At 39.8% G+C, this 20964-nt stretch overlaps 1 protein-coding gene across 10 annotated transcripts in view; it reads right to left on the bottom strand.

Annotated features, from left to right (window-relative positions):
- Positions 1–20964, bottom strand: part of FANCC (FA complementation group C) — a 260904-nt gene that overhangs the window by 12007 nt on the left and 227933 nt on the right. For all 10 annotated transcript variants that reach the window (XM_047830487.1, XM_047830488.1, XM_047830493.1 and 7 more), the window contains 4 exons: positions 13960–14035; positions 11109–11190; positions 8462–8636; positions 4112–4318 (listed from right to left, as the gene is read on the bottom strand). In XM_047830487.1, the coding sequence (XP_047686443.1) occupies positions 4112–4318; positions 8462–8636; positions 11109–11190; positions 13960–14035 (540 nt within the window). The remainder of the gene's footprint in view (positions 1–4111; positions 4319–8461; positions 8637–11108; positions 11191–13959; positions 14036–20964) is intronic.

Here is a 20964-nt window from a genome sequence, read left to right as displayed (position 1 = left end):
CAACGTGTTATCTCTTCGAATAGATGTTTTCATTTTCTTCAGATAAATACCTGGAAGTAGAATTCCTTGATGGTATGGTAGTTGTATTTTTAAATTTCTGAGTGACTTCCATATTGTTTTCTATAGTGGCTGCACCAATTTACATTCTTACCTACAGGGTATATAAGGTTCTCTTTTCTCCATATCCCTGTCAACTCTTCCTTTTTGTCCTTTTGATGACAGCCTATCTGATAGGTGTGAGGTGATATCCCATTGTAGTTTTAATTTGCATTTCCCTGAGGGCTAGTGATGATGAGCATCTTTTCAAGTGTCTCTTGGCCATCTGTATTTCTTTGGAAAAATGTCTTTTTAAGTCCTCTGCCCAACTTTTATCAATTTTTTTAAAGTTGTGAAAGTTCTTTATATATTTTGGATATTAACCCCTTAGCAGATGTATGATTTGCAAATATCTTCTCCCATTCAGTAGGTTACTTTTTCATTTTGTTGATGGTTTCCCTCACCACGAAAAGGCTTTTTTTAGTTTGACATAATCCCATTTGTTTTATTTTAGCTTTTGTTGACCTTGCCTGAGAAAACTGGTCCAACAAAATACCACTAAGAATGATGTCAAAGAACTTACTGCCTATGTTTTTTTCTTCTAGGAGTTATATGGTTTCAGGTCTTACATTCAAGTCTTTAATCCATTTTGAATTTATTTTTACATATGGTATAAGATAGTGGTCCAGTATTCCCAACACCATTTATTGAGTGTCTTTTCCCCATTGTATATTCTTGCCTCAATTTTTGTAGATTAACTAACTGTATATATGTGGATTTATTTCTGAACTCTCTATTCCATTGATCTATATGTCTGTTTGTGCCAGTTCCATACTATTTAATTACTAAAGCTTTGTAGTATAGTTGGAAATCAGGGCATGTGATACCTCTAGTTTTGTTCTTTCTCAAAACTGCTTTGGCTATTTGGGATCTTTTGTGGTTCCATACAAAATTTAGGATTGTTTGTTCTAGTTCTGTGAAAAATGCCATTGGTATTTTAATGGGGATTGCAATGAATCCGCAGATTGCTTTGGGTAATAACTGTAACAATATTAATTCTTCCAATCAATGAACATGGAATATCTTTCCATTTATTTGTACTGTCTTCAATTTCTTTCATCAGTATGTTATAGTTTTCAGAGTACAGGCCTTTCATCTCTTTGGTTAAATTTATTCCTATGTATTTTAGTCTTTTTGATGCAATTGTAAATGGGATTGTTCACTTTTTGATGTTTCATTTCTGTAGGGTAATTTTGTATCCTGTGACTTTACTGAATTCATTTATTAGTCTTAATGGTTTTTTGGTGGAGTCTTTATGGTTTCTTAAATATAGTATCATGTCATCTGCAAATAGTGACAGTTTTATTTCTTCCTTACCAATTTCGATGTCTTTTCTTTATCTTGTCTGATTGCTATGGGCAGGGCCTCTAGTACTACGCTGAATAAAAGTGGTGAGAGTAGGCATCCTTGCCTTGTTCCTGGATCTTAGGAGCTGTATTGCTATGAACTTCCCTATTACAACTGCTTTTGCTGTGTGTCATAAATTCTGGAAAGTTGTTTCCATTTTCATTTGTCTCATAGTATTTCATTTGTTTCAGGTGACAAAAATGGCTCTAATATCTTCATGATTCAAAAGCACCTGCTGTTGACTTTTTGAAATAGCTTTTAATTTTAGAACAGTTTTAGACTTCTAGTTTACTGAAAAGATAATACAGAAAGATCCCATATCTCCAACATCTGGTTTTCCATTAACATCTTAAATTAGTATAGTACATTTATCACAATTAATAAACTGATATGGATACATTTTATTAACCAAAGGACAGACTTTTTCTAATCTCCCCAGTTTTTCCATAATGTCCTTTTTCTGTTCCAGGATAATATCTAAAATAGTACATTATATTCAGTTTTCATGTCTCCTTATGCTCTTCTTGGCTTTGACAGTTTCTAACACTTTCCTTTTGATGATGGACTGGACAGTTTTGAAGAGTGCTACATAGGTATTTTTGTCATTTGTTTTTCTCATTATTAGACTGGGATTATAAAAGTTTAGGGGAGGAAGATCACAGAAGTGCCATTTTCATCACATTATATTAAGGGTACTTATAGTCAACATGTCTTATGACTGTCATGTTGACCTTGATCACTTGGCTGAGATAGTGGCTGAAAAGTGACTATTATTACTTATAGCTGGCCAGAGGTAATGTTGGTTGATGTCAAGGTCTATGGACACATGGACATTTTTTTTTAGCTCTTAGCCTTCTGTCTGAACATGAGAGGCAGGACTAACAGGCTGGCTGCTGTGGCCTGCCTGCTCCATGCTGACTGTTTTACCAGGACTGAGAACCTCCTGGGTGCTGGTTTCTGAGGTTCTTGGCAGTCCTACTTATCACTGGGACTCTCTTCATATTCACATTCAAACAGAACCTGCCCAGGGAAAGGAGCAAGAAGGGGCTCTCTGGATGCTGAGAACATTCCTGATTTGGTTGCTGGCTGCATGGTTATTTTTGGTTTATGAACATTAATCAAGCTGTATGTTTTCTGTATGTATATTATTTGTCAGTAAAAAATAAAAACAAAAGCAAATAAAAATTCCAAAAGCTAGCATGTGGACGCTTTTTAAATTTGGTCTTTTAACCCTTTTGAAGTGGACAGTTCATTGGCATGACGTAAATTCACAATATTGTACAACCATCACTACTATCCATTTCTAGAACTTTTTTTCATTATCCAAAACAACTCTCCTTTCCTCTCCCCTGCCCAGCTCCTGGTAACCTCTATTCTACATTTTGTCTCTATAAATTTGCATATTCTAGGTACCTCATAAAAGTGAATCATATAGCATGTGTCCTTTTGTGTCTGGCTTAGTTTACTTAGAATAATGTCCTCAAGGTTCATCCATGTAGTAGCATATATCAGAATTTCATTCTTTTTTAAGGCCCAAAAATACCCCATTGTATATATAGACCATATTTTATTTATCCATTTATCTGTTGATGGACACTTGGGTTGTTTCTACCTTTTGGCTATTGTGAATAATGCTGTTATGAACAGGGTGGCCAGGTGTTTAATTCTATTAATTCTTTTACACAGAAGTAGAATTGCCAGATCATATAGTAATTCTATGTTTAACTTTTTCAGGAACTATCAAACTCTTCCACAGCGGCTGTACCATTTTAGCATTCCCAACTGGAAATATAGGAGTGTTCCAATTTCTCTACATCCTCACCAACACTTGTTTTTTCCATTTTGTTTGTAATAGCCATCCTAGAGGGTGTGGAATGTTACCTCATCATGGGTTTTAATTTGCACCTCCCTAATGGCTAATAATGTTGAGCATTTTTTCAGGTGGTTATTAGCTATTTATGATCTGTTGTCCATTTTTGAATTGGGTTTTTGCTGTTGTTGAGTTGTAAGAATTCCCAATATATTCTGGATACTAACCCCTTTGTCAGATACGTGATTTCCAAATATTTTCTTCCCATTCCTGAGTTTGTCTTTTCAGTGTCTTGCTTGTATCTTTGATGAACAACATGTTTTAATTTTGATGAATTTCAGTTTATCTATTTTTTGTTGGTGGTGCCTGTGCCTTTGGGGACATTATCCAAGAAGTCATTACCTAACCCAATGCCATGAATGATACTCACTTTTGACTTGGACCATTCTTTATCCCTCATGTCAGCTGGGTTTCAGAAAGAATTCTTTGTAATTAGCAAACACTGTTTTTTTAATTAACAAAATTTTTTGGATTGCTATAGTGAACACTTCTCACTGAAGTCTTGTCTGTCTTCATGACAAATGTAACTGAAAGAGTAAGTACATGGGAAGACAGAAGACCTAGCTTTACTATGGACTCTGACAGTAATTGTGACCTCTTTTTTCAGAGCCTCCATTTTCTTCCTTATTATGAAGGTGTCACAAGGGGCAGGCTCTGGGGTCCATCCCAACTTTCAACTTCATTGCCTGTCCATCCATGTTTGGACAGCACCCTGGTACACATACTTGTCAAAGGCCAGGCAATCCTCATACCTGGAATGCAAATGAGAATTAGCACACTATTAAAGGGGAGACTTACAAGGGTGATGACTTCTCGAGCAATCGCATGGCCTCCAGGAGCCCAGAGCAGGAAGTTCAGGAGGAGGTGCCTGATCAGCTGTTGACATGAAGGTGGTCTGGGGTCTCTGTCTTGGCTCTCTGCAGCTGCTGCCTGTAGATCCCTGGCTGAGAGAGCTGGACTTCTGAGCAGCTTCTTGAGGTGGCTGAGCACTGCCTTTACCTCTACCTGGGAAGTATAATTTCAAAGGTGAGAGATTAGGGAAGAGTCAGGACCTGTATGGTTCTAGGATTTATTTGGGACTTTGAAGTAAGCCCTAGAAAGAGGAGAGGACTGGCGACCTAGGGAAGGCAGACAGAGGCGACTCATGTCTGAGCTTATACTCTGTTCCACACAAACCCAAATGGGCGTAATGGAAATTTCTTGACTTTCTTTCGTCTTGCTAAGCAGCCAAGGCACCACGCCAGGAATTGACCTTTTTTTTTTTTTTTTGTAAGAAAAGAGACGGAGAAAAATCCTCAGCAGAATGTAGTCAGATTTTTATATTGTGGGAAAAGGAACAAAAGGCTCCTTGAAGACTTGCTCTCTATCATAGCCACAAATCAATTAAAGCCCCATGCAATTGGACCTCCACTGAGCCAATGTTCTGATAAGAATGAGGTTTGCCTTTTGCCTTTTGTTATCTCTGAGGGGAGGAAACACACACATACACACACACACCACATTTGTTTTGTTTTAGACACTGGGACAGTGTTCATACATGTTGAAAGCATAAGCAGAGGTCACAAGTCTGTAGAATTCACATAATGTGATCGTTATAGGTCTGTGGGTTGTTTTTGCATAAAAAATACTTATTTCATGCTGAGACTTCTGCTTGCTATAAGAATAGTACATCAAGATGTGACGTGGAAAACAAAGAAAAACTGAAAGCCATAGATCCAAAATGCCACATGGAACTCATGAACAGCTATGTTCCATCATTTTCGAAAGAGTACTCAGGCCTATTCTGAGAATTCCCATGACCAATTTTATGGATTTTGTGTGAGTCGTCTTTTTTTTCCCCTGGAAGTTAAAGCCTCATTCAATGAAGTCTGTCATAAACTCCAATACACTAGGAGTGCTGTGTGAGCTATTCTGACCACAATCCAAGACCGTGAGAAACTGTACCATGGGGCTCTTCCACGGAGAATGGCAGCGTTCCAACAGGAGAGGGCTACTCTCTCACCACCTCCTCTGTCAGCTGGGCCCAGCCTGCCCTCATCTGATGGCGTCTATGGGAGCCCAAGACCATCTTACCATCTAAAAGGTCTGCACAAATGTCAGGGCTTAGGAAGCTATGCCTTCATATCCATTTTCTTCTTGACTGGCATTTGATTTTCTACCCTTGTTCAGTACTGGTTGTCTTCATCCCAGACCATCTTTCCCTTCAAATGCCTTCCACATCCATAAGCTTTCACCTGACATGCCAAAACTTTAAATGCTTTTTAATTTGTTTTTAGTAAAAGAGATAAGCTTTCTTTTCTAAGGATTACTTTTTATCCTGCATTATAAAAATTTACATATGCTCACTAGAAAGTCTGAACAACAAGGTATGATGTACCTCCACCATCCAAATGAAAGATCAGATCTAACTTAATCTCAGGCTGGTCTTGCTCCATTTTCTCCAGGGGAGATGGAGGAAACCAGGTTCACAACCTTCTCATCTTTTCCCCGGGCCTTGTGAACCCAGAGCTCACTATGTGCCATGTTTGCTTACACTTCTCACAATGCACTGTGAGTAATTTCACGTATCTATGACATAAAGTCTTTGAGAACATGATTTTTCATGGCAGAATGTTAGTCCATGGTTAGAATATGTCACAACTTATTTAGTCAGTTCCATACTATTGAAAGTTTAGGCCATTTCTAACATCTGCAATTACAACAATGCTATAATGATATTCTTATACATAAATCTTTGTATGGATCTCTAATTCCTTCCCTAGGATAATTCCTAGAGGTGGAATAACAAAGTCAGAGTATGAACCCTGGCTTAATTCTTATGGGTATTCAAACACAGGCATTTTGTGTGTTTTTCTTTTTTTTTCAATATATGAAATTTATTGTCAAATTGGTTTCCATACAACACCCAGTGCTCATCCCAAAAGGTACCCTCCTTAATACCCATCACCCACCCACCCTCCCCTGGCATTTTGTGTTTTTATCATGATTAAATTCAAAGTTAGCAAAAGAAGATGAACACTGGCTGGCAGCAAACAGGGTCTGCAGAGAGAAGGGCGCGTCTTTGTGTGGCAGTTGCCCTTGCTTCCCCGTTACTGAACCTCAAGGATGGCCAGTGGAGGCTGGCCCACAATACGCTGTCAGGGCTGAGCGATTAACCAGGATTTAATGACACCTTTTGAGGAAAGGGCACAGATGTTGTCAGGCTCATTCAAATCTCACAATAAACATGCGTTCAAAGGCAGCTCACAGTTTGTTTTTCAAGTCACCCAACAGACCATCAAAGGGATTTAAAGTTCACAAAACCCAGGAGAGAAAGAGGTATGTATTACTAAACTAGGAAAACTGGGCTCACTTGCTCCCCAGGATGTCACACACACCAGTGCCTCAGGTTGGGCACCAAGGAGGAAGAGGCTTTAGGCTCACAAACATGAAACGTGTCTTCAGTCACGAGACAGATAGCCCCTCTCACAGGATAGCTAAGAAGGAAGCTAACATGCTGGTGCTAAACTACTCTGAGTGAACTAATCTATTTTTATCCAGTATGCTACAGCATCCCTGCAGTAAGAACTATGTACAGATTTAAAAAAAAAAAAAAAAAAGCCAAGGTAAGTATTAGACATGCCAATGCAGAACTTTCTAGAAATTACCTTTCTTTTGGACAATTTATTTCTCTACCTTTCAAAAGTGAATCTCTGTCCGTTTCAATGATTGATCAGGAATTTAACATATAACTTACTAACTTACCTTATAAGGAATCAAATATAAAGTATATATAACAGGGCTTTGAAAATCATTAGTGCTATATACATTTTAACTATTATCACTAAAAATAAGATAATGAAAACATAATTAGGATTTCTCTTAATAAGTTTAAGTTTAATGTGATATTTTAAAAGGGAGATAGAAAGCTTTCTTCTTAGTCATAAAGCAACCCTCAAACACATATGTGGATTATGATAATTTCTTAAAAACGTATTTTTGATCCAAAATAAATTATCACCAAATTTCAACTTTTTAAAATCTAAAACTCTTTCTTTCCTTTGCCATGCAAGTATTCGTTCATTTTTTTAAATGTTTATCCATTTCTGGGAGAGAGAGACAGAGAGACAGAGAGAGAGAGAGACAGACAGTGTATGCAGGGGAGGGGCAGAGAGAGAGATGGAGACAGAGAATTTCAAGCATGACATGGGGCTCGAAACCACAAACTGTGAGATCAAGACCTGAGCCGAAATCAAGAGTCGGACACTTAACCAACCGAGCCACCCAGGCATCCCATGCCATGTGAGTCTTTAAATAAGAAAAATATACAGACATATCTGTACTAGTCTCTGCTTTTTTCAAACAGAAAACATGAAGCAAATAGGAAACTTACTCTCTACATAAAGAAACTTGCTCCCTTTAATTATTAAAATTAGCAAAAAGTGTTAGCAGCTAAAGTTTTAAAAACCAGCAAATAAACATTTGCAAGGGAGGTGCCAATGCCTTTAATCAAAGCACTGCTTCCTGTAGTCATTATACTCTGCATAAAATAAAAACTCGATTTGCCATAGACAGCCAGTCCTGTATTAGCTGCTCTGTTATTTAGGGAATGCCCAAGTCCTTTTTCAGAAGCTAAGGGGTTAATATCAGATTACTTTAGTAAGAGTGCTAAACAAAGCCTGTAATGTGAGGATTTGTTGTCTGATCCAAGAAAGCAGTAAGTCAAGACGGAAGCAGACAGGGACAGGCTGCTGATCAGAGAGAGGACAGTGCTCCTTAGAGGAGCGGTCAGATTCTGCATGGCAAATGCTAGAGGACTTGGCCCCTGGGCCAGGGCTGACTGTAAACAAGGGCATTGGTGGCAGCTGAGCAAGAACAGATAAAACAATGTAGGGGACAGAAGGGCTATGCCTCATCTCTGTGGTGCTTCCCAGGAGAGGTGCTTCTGTGAGGCAAGAAGATGTCTCCAACCACAAACCTAGCATGCATGCACTCACCCATCTGGGTGGATGTGTACATGCTACCACACATGAGCACAGTGAACAGCCAGTGCTTAGGTGCCTGGGGGTTACTGGAGGCCAAACCCACCACAGGCCCCTTCCTGCAGCATCTTTTCTGATCCCAAGAGACAAACCCAGAGCACCACACACAGCACGTCCTGCCACCCACCATGGTCTGTGCTCGCTGCTGACTCCTGTCACGTGGACTGTGGCTGAAGGCCAAGAGCCACAGCAGGGCTTCCGGGGGTTCAGCTTCTGACATCACTAACTGCTCAGCCGCGATGTCAGCCCATCCTCCAAAGTGACTGAACAAAAACCAGCACTCAAAGGGGCCTCCGTAGGACCTGGAACAGAACCAAAACACATGGCAGCTGGGCAACTTGACTTCTTTCTCTTTTTGGTTCTTAGAGCAGCTGTAATGTCTGCGAATGGTTGGCTTAAATTGTTCTTATCCACTGAGGTACATCTTGCAAGGAATACAAGTTAGATTTAAAAAATAGCTCACAATGCCATTCTGAACCCATCACAGGACCTTCAAAGGCAGGTCTTTCAAAATCCCATGTGTCCCGAGGACTTTAGACACTTAAATCTTTATATCCAAGGACCATGAGTGGCTACAGGCTTCGACAAAGAAAGGTTCTGGGCCATGACCAACAGGAATGCTACAAGATGAGAGCTTTAAGGCCCCCTCTGCTTTCTGCAAGGCCTGTACAGCTGGGCTGCTGTGAAGAGGGGGCCTCCCAGCCCTGAGGCAGCCACCCAGGTAGCTCCAGAGCAAGAAATGAGGGGGCTCCCTGGGGTCCAGATGGAGACGAGGAAGGGATGCAGACAAAAACATATGTTATTTCCTTTCTGACAAAACACAAGGTTCTGGCCAGTATTTTGGCAATGATGAACTTTGAACGGGCTGCATACTGTATATTCTTTCCTGTCATGTATGGGAAGCTGAAAAGTTAGAAGCTTTTATGAAGCTATCCTTTTGCCATGCCGGGAATGGACAGGCACACTGGCTATTTAAAAGATAGCCAGTTCAAGGAAAGGACCTATTAATATGCACAGTGACAGTGTCAGCAGCTTAACATCTCCCCTGGGGAAAATGGAGTGGGACTGGCCTAAGATCAGAACTTCTCTTCTGAACCGGGGAGGTTCCTGGAACAGGAGAGCTCTGGGCCCCTCTTGGTTGGATCTGGGTCTGCTATGTCTGTTGTGAGAGCAAGTGATTAAATGTTTTAACACCTAGCTTGTGGAATAGTGGAGAGAAGAAGAAAGGGGAGTGAGTATTAATCTTACTTGTCCCACAAGAGGAAGAACAGGTGCTCTGTGGGCCACATTAGAAGTCTGCTGGGTTATGATGGCTGAAAAGCCAGGAATGGGTTCCACAGAAGATCTTCCCTACAGACCTCACTATAAGCTGAGCAGCAGGGCTCTCTCACACTCCCTGGACAGGGGCTACAGGGCCTGCCTTGCAGAAATGGCCGGGTTCTTTTTCCTCTTTTCTACCAGTAACTGAGCATGTGAGGCAGTCCTAGTGGCTGGCTAAGAAAGCACCGGAACCTGTTCACTGGCCCCTCCCTGCAGGTGGACCCAGAAATCTAGTTAAGGCAGATCGAAGTTAGGTAAGAGTCCCATGAGGCTTTGCGTTGAGGTCCTGCTCTTCACCAGAGACAACCTGAAAGCATGCACATGGGACTGACAGGTGTTACAGGCCATTACCATGCTGATACTCTGAACCCCACTTGTCTGCCAGTTCTTTTTGTCTCCTTTATTGGTAAGAATCTTGAGTGCGGGGTGGTGAGTAACCGGCACCAAATGTGCATCAGTGATCATGAACATAAGGAGCACCAACCGTAATATGTGATGGCTCAGCGAGCAGATTGCAGAGAATTTCAAGAGGGAATAGTGGCAAAAGGAACAAATAGAGACGGTCTTAGTAAGTTAGTACAGACAACAAATAAAATATTTGTACTCTAAAAAAAAAAAGTAAATCAAGAGGAAGGTGCAGGGTGTTATGTCACAAAGAAGTTAGTAAAGCCTAAATGGGATTGCTTTTAGGAAAATTAACCCATGAGAGTACTTAATATCATGTTAGAAACTAATTTATGTTAGAATATAATTCTGATTTTAGACAAATATCTATTTAAAATTTTTTTTTAAAGTTTATTTTTGACAGGGAGAGAGAGACAGAACATCAGTCGGGGAGAGGCAGAGAGAGGGAGACACAGAATCCAAAGCAGGCTCCAGGCTCTGAGCTGTCAGCACAGCGCACGATGCAGGACTCCAACTCACGGACCACGAGATCATGACCTGAGCCAAAGTCAGACGCTCAACCCACTGAGCCACCCAGGCGCCCCTAAACAAATATTTATTAAAAAGAGGAGGAAAAAGGGACATTTTACCCTACTATGCAGGAGAAGTTTAGAATTTCCTTCCCTAGAGAGCACAGAGGAAGGGAGAAGACCAAGGGGCCCAGAGAGCATGGTCCTCTGCATGGCTGGGGGTGGCGGCAGCATGCGGGCTCTGCTGTTTTCCTAGGGTCTGCTCTTCTTCTCGTTATGCTTGTACATCTCAAGATCCAATACCGATACTACTCAGGACAGTTTCTATACAAGGTATTTACATATGCACTGCTGCTGAGCTGCTCAGAGTGACACACGTGCAGCTATGTGCTTCTTCCACTTCTCACTCAGCAAGGTGCTTACCTGTTTGGGCGTGGTCACAGACCAGTAATGCCTTCCCCTTGGCCCTCCTCAAACAGATGATAAGGATCAAGAGAAACCACTGTGAGATGGACCTAGGCGTCATTAGGATTTGCTTACCCATGAGTCTGGTCTTCAACTATTTCTCTGAGCATTTCAGAAATATGTTTCAGTGGCTGGTGCCACAGTTTTTGTGGGATATCTGTGGGTGGAGAGACAAACCAGAGGGAGCTGAAGAAAAGTCAAACCTATTAGGATCGTCTGCAGCTAAGACCAAAAGAGCTTTGGAAAAAGGCTATATTTTTCCTGGCCCTTGGGACCCATACCACTGGTCTCCCGCTGTTCCCAGCCAGCATCCATCCCTTAGGCCTGGGAAGATCCTCAGTGTTACACAGAACTAAACTTCAAAGGCTCTTTAACTCAGGTACACAGAAGTAGACAAACTCCATAAGCAGCCCACCCTAGGACTGAAAATGTTACGTTGCAGATACCTCACGTTTTTTCTTTTCTACCCAACCCCTCACTCCTTATCACTGACAATTTGTGATTTCAAAGTACATGGAGATGGTAGGGGCGCCTGGGTGGCGCAGTCGGTTAAGCGTCCGACTTCAGCCAGGTCACGATCTCGCGGTCCGTGAGTTCGAGCCCCGCGTCAGGCTCTGGGCTGATGGCTCAGAGCCTGGAGCCTGTTTCCGATTCTGTGTCTCCCTCTCTCTCTGCCCCTCCCCCGTTCATGCTCTGTCTCTCTCTGTCCCAAAAATAAATAAATGTTGAAAAAAAAAAAAATTAAAAAAAAAAAAAAAAAAGTACATGGAGATGGTAATAAAAGTCAACAAGGAACTAAGGATAGGCTGCTCAATTGTTTTTCTATGACTGTGCTGAATTCAGAATATGATTACAGGTTTATAAGGAAGAATGGGCCAGAAAAATAATACATGGGTATCATGTGAACAAATGTCTTTTCTTAGTTTTTCCGGTTTCATAATTATCCCAAGGTTTTAGATACGCACGTATCTGCAGTTCTAAGTAATATCTGAAAAAGTTACCACATATCCATACAGTGATAGATTCTATAATTAAATACACGAGAAGATAATGTAAGTGATAAGGCAGCCACTGTAACTACCCCGTAAGTGTTACAGATGAAAAGATCATCTTTCCCTCCTCTGAATGCCCATTACTCTTGATTTGTAGCCTTTGAAAGCATTTTTCATTTTCTTCTTTGTATTAATTATTTAGATACTTATTTCATGTCCCCCCACTTGTAGCTCTTGGATAGTCAGGACTTGTAAGTGATCTATCTTCTATGCCCCACAGGACTTTACTTTTATGTCCCACAGGGCCCCAAATCAATTTCTGATGAATAGAAGATTCTACTATTAAAAAATACTTCAATTTGTGAATTAAACATTCATTTTTTCCAAAAAGAATAGGCTGAAAAGTAGCATAGGAGCAACTTCTGCTTAAATTTACTTATTTATTTTTGGACACAAATCTAAGACCATCACACAAAGGAAAAGGTAAATAGGTGAGTTCCATGCCCAAGGTACCCCCTTAGTCTTGTGTTTATAGGTTTCCCAACTTACAAAATAATAACTCCAATATTTCTTATGGAGCTCACAGGCTGACCCCAGGCTTCTCTAATCTGACCTAAGCTGTAAAGTGTACTTCTAGAAAGAGAAATTTGTTATCCAAGTTTTCCCACAGGTTAAATTTCACCAAACTGTTGATCAGAGGTCCCAGCAGCCTCACTACCACCTCCACCACTAGCATCTGAGAGGACAGTGTCAGATGGGTCATTCTGGGTAAAAACCTACATCTTTCAGAAAAACAAAGAGAAGGGGTGCCTGAGTGGCTCAGTCAGTTGAGCGTCCAACTCTTGATTTCAGGTCAAGTCATGATCCTGGGGTTGTGGGATCGAGCCCCACATCGGGCTCCAAGCTGAAGACTAAAGCCTGCTTAAGATTCTCTCTCTCTCTGCCCCTCTCCCTGCTTGCTCTCTCTCTAAAATAAAATAAAATAAAATAAAATAAAATAAAATAAAAATAAAATATTTAAAGGAAAATGAAGAGGAATTTGAATTTTGTAAAATACTCTGAAACTTGAAATACTCTTGTAAAATACTCTTGAAACTTTTCTCAAATGAATCAATCTACTCAGGAAAAAGGCAAGTAAAAATGGCATGAAAAAGGAAATATCACTGGCTCTTTCCCTCTTTCCTTCCACAGACAGTTAAAATGCCTTCTTCTCTGGCACAGAGCCAGTGCTGTGTCAGTGCTGCCTTTCCTTCAGATTCTAGGCTTTAGTGGAAGGGGAAGGACACCTTTATTCTCTATGCCTGAAATATTTCCTAAACACAAGTTCTCAGACATGTTAACAGACCAATGCCAGTTGGATTAAAGATGGGATCATCAATTTCCCAACTGGATGTGGCCAATGGAAGGCTGGCAAATGAGACCAGAGAAGGCCATGATTTAATACACTTACTGAATTCTTTCAAAAGTCTTTTTCCCTTGGCTTGGTTAGGAGAAATTTCCCCTAAATTTCCTTGGCTTTGTTCATCGTTTTATCTTTTCTTCTGTAACAAGGGGCACAGAGCGGAAAGAATGAAATACAAATAAATGTACTGTTCTAACCTACCTCAGCCAAGTCTTAGCCTGTTCTTGGCATTCAGGTGGATCTAGCTGGCACCAGCATAAGCCTGGGTTATCCTGAGCAGGCTATCAAAACCTAACAAGAGGACATTTTTTTTTTTTCTTTCTTTTGGTAAGTAATGGTAACTGGGAAGTCCAGCAAATTCTCATATCAAAATCCCACAGATGTGAGACCCTGGGAGCTTAAAAGGATGTTAGAGATGACTGATTCCATCTCCCTTGTTTTACAGAGAAGGAACTGGTAAGGAAGGGTTATGATTTGTCAGCCCTCTTTCTCAGAAATTATTTTAATATAGGCAGAATCAACTTTCACATACCTTTTGGGTGTTGAAGCAGCACCATAACAAGAGATGGAGAAGCATAAGGAAAGTAGGTCTTGAGTGTAAACTTCAGCTACAATAATTCAAAACCAAATGAATGTTAGGGTTGAAAGGGGTATTAAGAAAGAACAAAATCTTGCATCATCTGCCCCAAAATGACTGCTTAGTACTAACATGGTCAGAATGTTTTCTTAAACATTTATTAAAAAAAATTTTTTTTCCAATAAACTTGTAAATATGTTCTAGAAAAATGAACCTTTTTGAAATCACCTTCTGGAGCTTAAGAAAAATAGAGTTATCCTCCTGATGTCTTCACAGCAGGTCTTTACCTCAAATGAACCAGATTATGCACATAAATCCATTTAAGTGAGAGTTTCCAAGGCAGTTGTGATATTAGATATTCCAGCATGATTTTTTAACAACAAAAATAAGCATGAAACAACAATGGTGCTCGCTGTACTTTGAGGGCCAAAGTGCTATAGTTATTTACGCCTTCAGAAGGCACAGAGGCTTTGAAGTACTTTGTAAGAAATTGAGGGAAAATCTAGAAACAGTGAAGTGCATACGCTTTGATGAGTTTTGGTAAATCTGTAAATCCATGTGACCATCACCCCAGTCAAAATTGAGAACATTTCTATCACCCCAAAAAGTTCCTTTGTGGTCCCACCACTCCCTGGCAACCAATACTGTGATTTCCACAAAAGAGATTTGTTTTGCTTATTCTTGGATTTCATATGAATAGAATCATAGAGTATGTATTCTTTTGTGTCTGGTTTGGCTCAAACTTTTTTTTTTTTTTTTTTTTTAAGATTCATCCATGTCAATGTGCATAAGTAGTTCATTCTTTTTTTATTGTTGACATAATCATTGTATGAATATACCATAATGTTTATTCATTCTCCTATTGATGGGTACCTGGGTTGTTTCCAGTGCGGGGTTATTATGAATAAAGCTGCAAATTAACATTCATATTTATGTCTTTTTGTGGACATGTGCTTTTTCTTGGGTAAATACCACAGGAATGGAATTACTGGATCATGGAGTACACGCTGTTTAACTTTATAAGAAACTGCCATGTAGTTTTCTAGAACGGCTTGTACCATCTCACACCCCTACCAGCAATTTATGAGAATTCCAGTTGCTCCACACACTGCAAACATTTGATATTTTCAATCTTACTAACTTCAGCTATTCCAGTGGGTATGAACTGTCACCACTTTATGGGTTTACTATGCATTTACTTGATGGCAAATGATGTAGAACAATTTTCATGTGTTTATTGCCAACTTATATATGTTTTTTGAAGTGTGTATTCATCTCTTTTGTCCATTTCACAAAACTGAATTGTTTCTTAGGGACTAAGAGATTTTTATTCTGGACACAAATTCTCTGTCAAATATATGTATTAAAAATAATTTCTTGGGGAGCCTGGATGGCTCAGTTGGCTGGGTGTCCAACTTCAGCTCGGGTCATGATCTCAGAGTTTGTGAGTTTGAGCCCCAGGTCAAACTCACTGCTGTCAGCCTGTCAGTGCAGAGCCGGCTTCAGATCCTCTGTCCCTCTCTCACTACCCCTCCCCCACTCACGTGCTCACGTGCGCTCTCTCTCTCAAAAATAAACATTAAAAAAAAAAAAGAGGGGCGCCTGGGTGGCGCAGTCGGTTAAGCGTCCGACTTCAGCCAGGTCACGATCTCGCGCTCTGTGAGTTCGAGCCCCGCATCAGGCTCTGGGCTGATGGCTCAGAGCCTGGAGCCTGTTTCTGATTCTGTGTCTCCCTCTCTCTCTGCCCCTCCCCCGTTCATGCTCTGTCTCACTCTATCCCAAAAATAAATAAACGTTGAAAAAAAAAATTTAAAAAAAAAAAAAAAAAAAAAAAAAAAAAAAAAAAAAAAAAGAATTTCTCTCAGTTAGTGGCTTGCCTCTTCACTTTCTTAACAATGTCTATCAAAGAACAGAAGATTTTAATTCTGATGAAATCTATAATTTACCCATTTTTTTTTGGATGGTTTGTGCTCTTTTTGCATCCCTCCTAAGAAATCTTAGATTGTTCCAATATAAAAAAGATACTCTCCTATGTTTTCTTCTAGGAGCTTTATAGTTTTAGCATTTACGCTGAAGTCCATGATCCACCTCAAATTAATTTTTGTGTTGGTGAGTTAAGAGGTTCATTTTTTTCTCATTTAGATAATTGGCTGTTTCAGCACAACTATTCAAAACTTTCCCTATTGAATTGCCTTGGTGTCACTCTCAAAGATCAATTTACTACACACATACACACACACACACACACACACACACACACACACGTATAAACTTTGTATGGATATATCTCTCTGGACTTTTCAGTTCCACCAATCTATCCTTACCTCACTGTCTTGTAGCTTAAAGTCTTGAAATCAGGTAGTGTGAGTCCTCTGATTTTGCTCTTTTCTTTCTTTTTTTTTTATTGCATTTGTTTTTCAAAGTTGTTCCGTTGTTCTGGAATTATATGGGTTCTCTCCTTACATATTCAAGTTTCTTTAAGCAATGTTTTATAGTTTGCAATGTAGAGGTCTTATGCATCTGTCGTTAAATTTACTTCTTAGTATTTTACAGGTCACTGTGCATTTGTCTTTCTCCTCTTACTTCTGTCAATTTTTGCTTCATGTATTTTGAAACTGTTATTAAGCACATATCCATCGTTAATTGGTATTTCTCCTGATGACCTGACCATTCTGTGGCATTAGAAAACATCCCTCTCTGTCTCTGGTCATACCCCTTGTTGTGAAGTCTATGCCATTGGCTGCTAGTAGTGCCATCCAGCTTATTATTTGCACAACCTAGCTCTCCTTTCTTTTACTTCAATCTACGATTTTACCATTAGAATGAGTCTCTTGAAAATAACATACAGTTGGATCTTGGTTTTTATCTACTCTGACATCTGCACCTTTGTACTAGCATATTTAGCTAATTTTTATTTAATTTTTGCCATTAACATACTGTTAGTATGTTTGCGTTTAAGTCTATCTTTTGATGTTAGTTTTCTTTTTTTGATGTTAGTCCTTTTTGTTTTGTTTTGTTTTTGTTTTTGTTCCTCTGGCAGCTCACGGCCTGTCTGTTGACACCTCAAGTCAATCAGATTGTGCCTTCAGTTCCGGGCACCCCTGGCCCCACACAACCCCCTCCCACTCCTCACACGAGCAACCTAAGGAGACAGTTAATAGAGACCCCAATGTGGTTTCCTTTTTCAAAGCTTAAATCTCCTGTAGTTTCCATCTGCTTTTTTGGTTGTTCTCTAGTACCTTCAAATAGTTTTTAAATATATCTTGATCAGACTCTATAATTTTTTTTTGGAAATTTAGTCTAATACATTATCAGATTCGGCCACTGCTGGAACCAGAACCTGAAGTGATTTGCTGTTTGTACTGAGCCATTTTGCAAGTTTACAAAAAAGTGGTTTGTCGTGGCAACACTAGTTCAACTGGGCACATTGACGGAGCTGCACCGCACTCATCAAATACGACAGGTGAGAGGAAGGGACAAAAAGAATGAGAAGGACTGAAGATAAACATTTCTGACAATGGGAAAGAACGTGGATGAAGGGGATTTCTCACGAACTGCTGGGGGGAGTATAAACTGACACAACCACATCTGAAAACAATTTGGCACCATCTACAGAAGCTGAATCTTCGCATACCTAATAACCAGCACTTCCACTCCTAAACATATCCCAGAATGTCCAGAACGACACCATTTCTAAAGGAAAACAAAATCTGGATGCTTACCACCACTTTCCCAACAAAGTATTACGTGGCACCACCCCACCATGGCCACACACAACACAGAGTGATCACAGGGAGTGGAAAAAGCAAGATTCAAAAGACTGCATACAGTATACTACTCTTGTTTGTTATTTGTTTTCTCAAGTGCAAAAAAGCAAAGAAAGCATGGTTTGGGAAATCATATATATGTGATCATACTATTTTCAGAAAAAGCAAAGGAATGACAGACATAAATTCAAAACATTTATGGCTAAAGCGGAGGAGAAAGGCAGGGCTATAAAACAGAGACGGGCTACATGTATACATATTAAGTTGTTATTACCAGTCCAGGTCTTGTTTGGATATTGGATTCATATTCATTTTATTAAGAATAAATACATGAATGAATGAATAAAACACAGAAAGCAAAGAGCGTTACGCATGGATCACACAGGACACAGGGTGTTATGCATCAAGGATTATGACTAATCTAAAATGGGCACTTGAGAAGGCAGGGGATCAGTGATGAGAAACGGCCATCAATTAAAAAGGCAGACAATTAGGAACAGCCCTAGAAAGGGAAGTGATATAATATACGTATATGAAGCCCTGTGCAAAGGTAAGAGGTTATTGCCCTCTTATTCTGAGTCCAAAGTCAGGGCAATGAATTCTTTTTTTTGATCTCTGCCCTGCTTTCCACTGGGACTCAGTATGTGCCCCTCCACACCACTAAACCCATGTACCCTGAGCAGGGTAATATTCTAAATGAAAAGCAACAGAGAAGAGAAAAAGCAAAAGAGGAGAGGAGAGGAGAGGAGAGGAGAGGAGAGGAGAGGAGAGGAAAGGAGAGGAAAGGAGAGGAAAGGAGAGGAAAGGAGAGGAAAGGAAAGGAAAGGGAAACAGAAAAGCAACAGAAACAGAGGAAATAATCTTAGAATTTATATGGAGCCACAAAAGACCTTGAATAGCCAAAGCAATCTTGAGAAAGAACAAAGCTGGAGTCAGCATACTCTCTGATTTCAAACTTTATTACAAACCTACAGTAATCAAAACAGTATAGTACTGGCATAAAAACAGACCCACAGAACAATAGAACAGAAGAGAGCCCAGAAATAAACCCACACACATATGGTCAAGGAGCCAAGAATATACAAAGGGGAAAGGACAGTCTCTTTAATAAATGGTGCTGGGAACACTGGATTGCCACATGCAAAAGAATGAAACTGGGCCACTATCTTAACAACATATACAAAAACTAAACTCAAAATGGATTAGAAACTGGAATGTTAGGACCTGGAACCATAAAGCTCCTAGAAGAAAACACAGGTGGTAAGTTCCTCAACAATGGTCTTGGCGATGACTTTTGGTTCTGACTCCACAAAAACAAAGGGAACAAAAGAAAAACTAAGTAAGTGAACTACATCAAACTAAAAAAACTTCTGCACAGGGGAGCCTGGGTGGCTCAGTCAGTTGAGCGTTCGACTCTTGACTTTGGCTCAGGTTATAATCTCACAGTTTGTGGAATTGAGCTCCGTGTAGGGCTCTGTGTTGACAGTGCTGAGCCTGTTTGGGATTCTCTCTCTTCCTCTCTCTCTGTCCCTTCTCCTACTCACACATGTGCATTCTCTCTAAATAAATAAATAAACTTAAAGAAAAACCAAACTTCTGTGCAGCAAAGGAAATCACCAATAGAATGAAAAGGCAACCTACTAAATGGGAGAAAATATTTGCAAATCATATATCTGATCAGAGGTTAATATCCAAAATATATAAAGAATTCATAAAATTCAATAGCAAAAAAAAAAAACCCACCCCAATCTGATCAAAAAATGGGCAGAAGATATGAATAGACATTTTTCCAAAGAAGGCATACAGGTGGCCAACAAGTACATGAAAGGGTGTTCAGCATCACTAATCATCAGGGAAATGCAAATCGAAACCACCATAAGATATCACCTCACACCTGTTAGAGTGGCTATTTTCAAAAAGACAAGCTGGGAAGGATGTGGAGAAAATGGAACCCTTGTGCACTGTTAGTGAAAATGTAAACTGGTGTAGCCACTGTGGAAAACAGTATGGAGGTTCCTCAAAAAATCAGAAATACCATATGATCCAATAATCCCACTACTAGGTATCTACCCAGGAAAAATGAAAACATTAATTCAAAAAGGTATCTGCACCCCCCACATTCACTGTAGCATTGTTTACAACAGCAAAGACATGAAAACAACCTAAGTGTCCACGGATGGATGAATGGATAAAGAAAATGTGTTCTACACATTCAGCCTTAAAAAAAAAAAAAAAGTGCTATCTTGCCATTTGTAACATGGATAGAACTTGAGAACTTATTTCATTACTAAATGAAATAAGTCAGACGGAGAAAGATAAGTACCATATAATCTCACTTACAGGTAGAATCAAAAAAACAAAACAGAGCAATACACCACTTGAGCTCACAGATACAGAGAACAGATTGGTGGTTGCCAGAGGCAGGCTGGGGAGTGGGCGAAATGGATGAAGGTGATCAAAAGGTATAAACCTCTAGTTAACAAATAAGTAAGTCTTGGGGCTGTAATGTATGGTATGGTATACAGTTAATAATACTGTATTGCATATTGAAATGCTGCTAAGAGAGTGTATCTTAATAGTTCTCATCACAAGAAGCTTTGTAACTCTAGTTACAGATGTTAACTGGACTTACCGTGATCATTTCACAATATATATAAAGATCAAATCATTATGTTGTACACCTGAAACTAGTATTTGTTAATCATACCTCAATAAAAAAAAAAGACTAAAAAAAATAAGAACAAACAAATCAATTAAGGGGTGCCTGGATGGGTCAGTCAGGTAAGCATATGACTCATGATCTTGTGGTCATGAGATGGAGTCCTGCATCAGGTTCTGTGTTTACAGTGCAGAGCCTGCTTAGGATTCTCTCTCTCCCTCTCTCTCTGCCCCTACTCCTCTCTCCGCTTACTCGTGCACTCTCTCCCTCAAAATAAATAAGTAAACATTAAAAAAATAATAATTTTAACAAATTAATTAAAAGCAACTGTAACTCTAGTCCAAATCCACAGTGCCCAAGGCCAACAGTCAGGAGCAACGCTGATAAGAAAAACACCCTTAAGCTAATGCTTTAACCAGTGTCATCTGCCCTAACCTAGGTGTCTTAAGGACTCAAAGGGGCAGGTTTTTTAGAGGTTGGTTCCTAACTGGGAATACAGAGAATGTATAGGGAGGATAAAAGATGTTTATAGTT

Source organism: Prionailurus viverrinus, chromosome D4 (genome assembly GCF_022837055.1).
Source record: "Prionailurus viverrinus isolate Anna chromosome D4, UM_Priviv_1.0, whole genome shotgun sequence".
NCBI classification, from domain to species: Eukaryota; Metazoa; Chordata; class Mammalia; order Carnivora; family Felidae; genus Prionailurus; species Prionailurus viverrinus.
The sequence above is the reverse complement of the archived record's forward strand: the minus strand, read 5'-3'. Positions and strand labels throughout refer to the sequence as shown.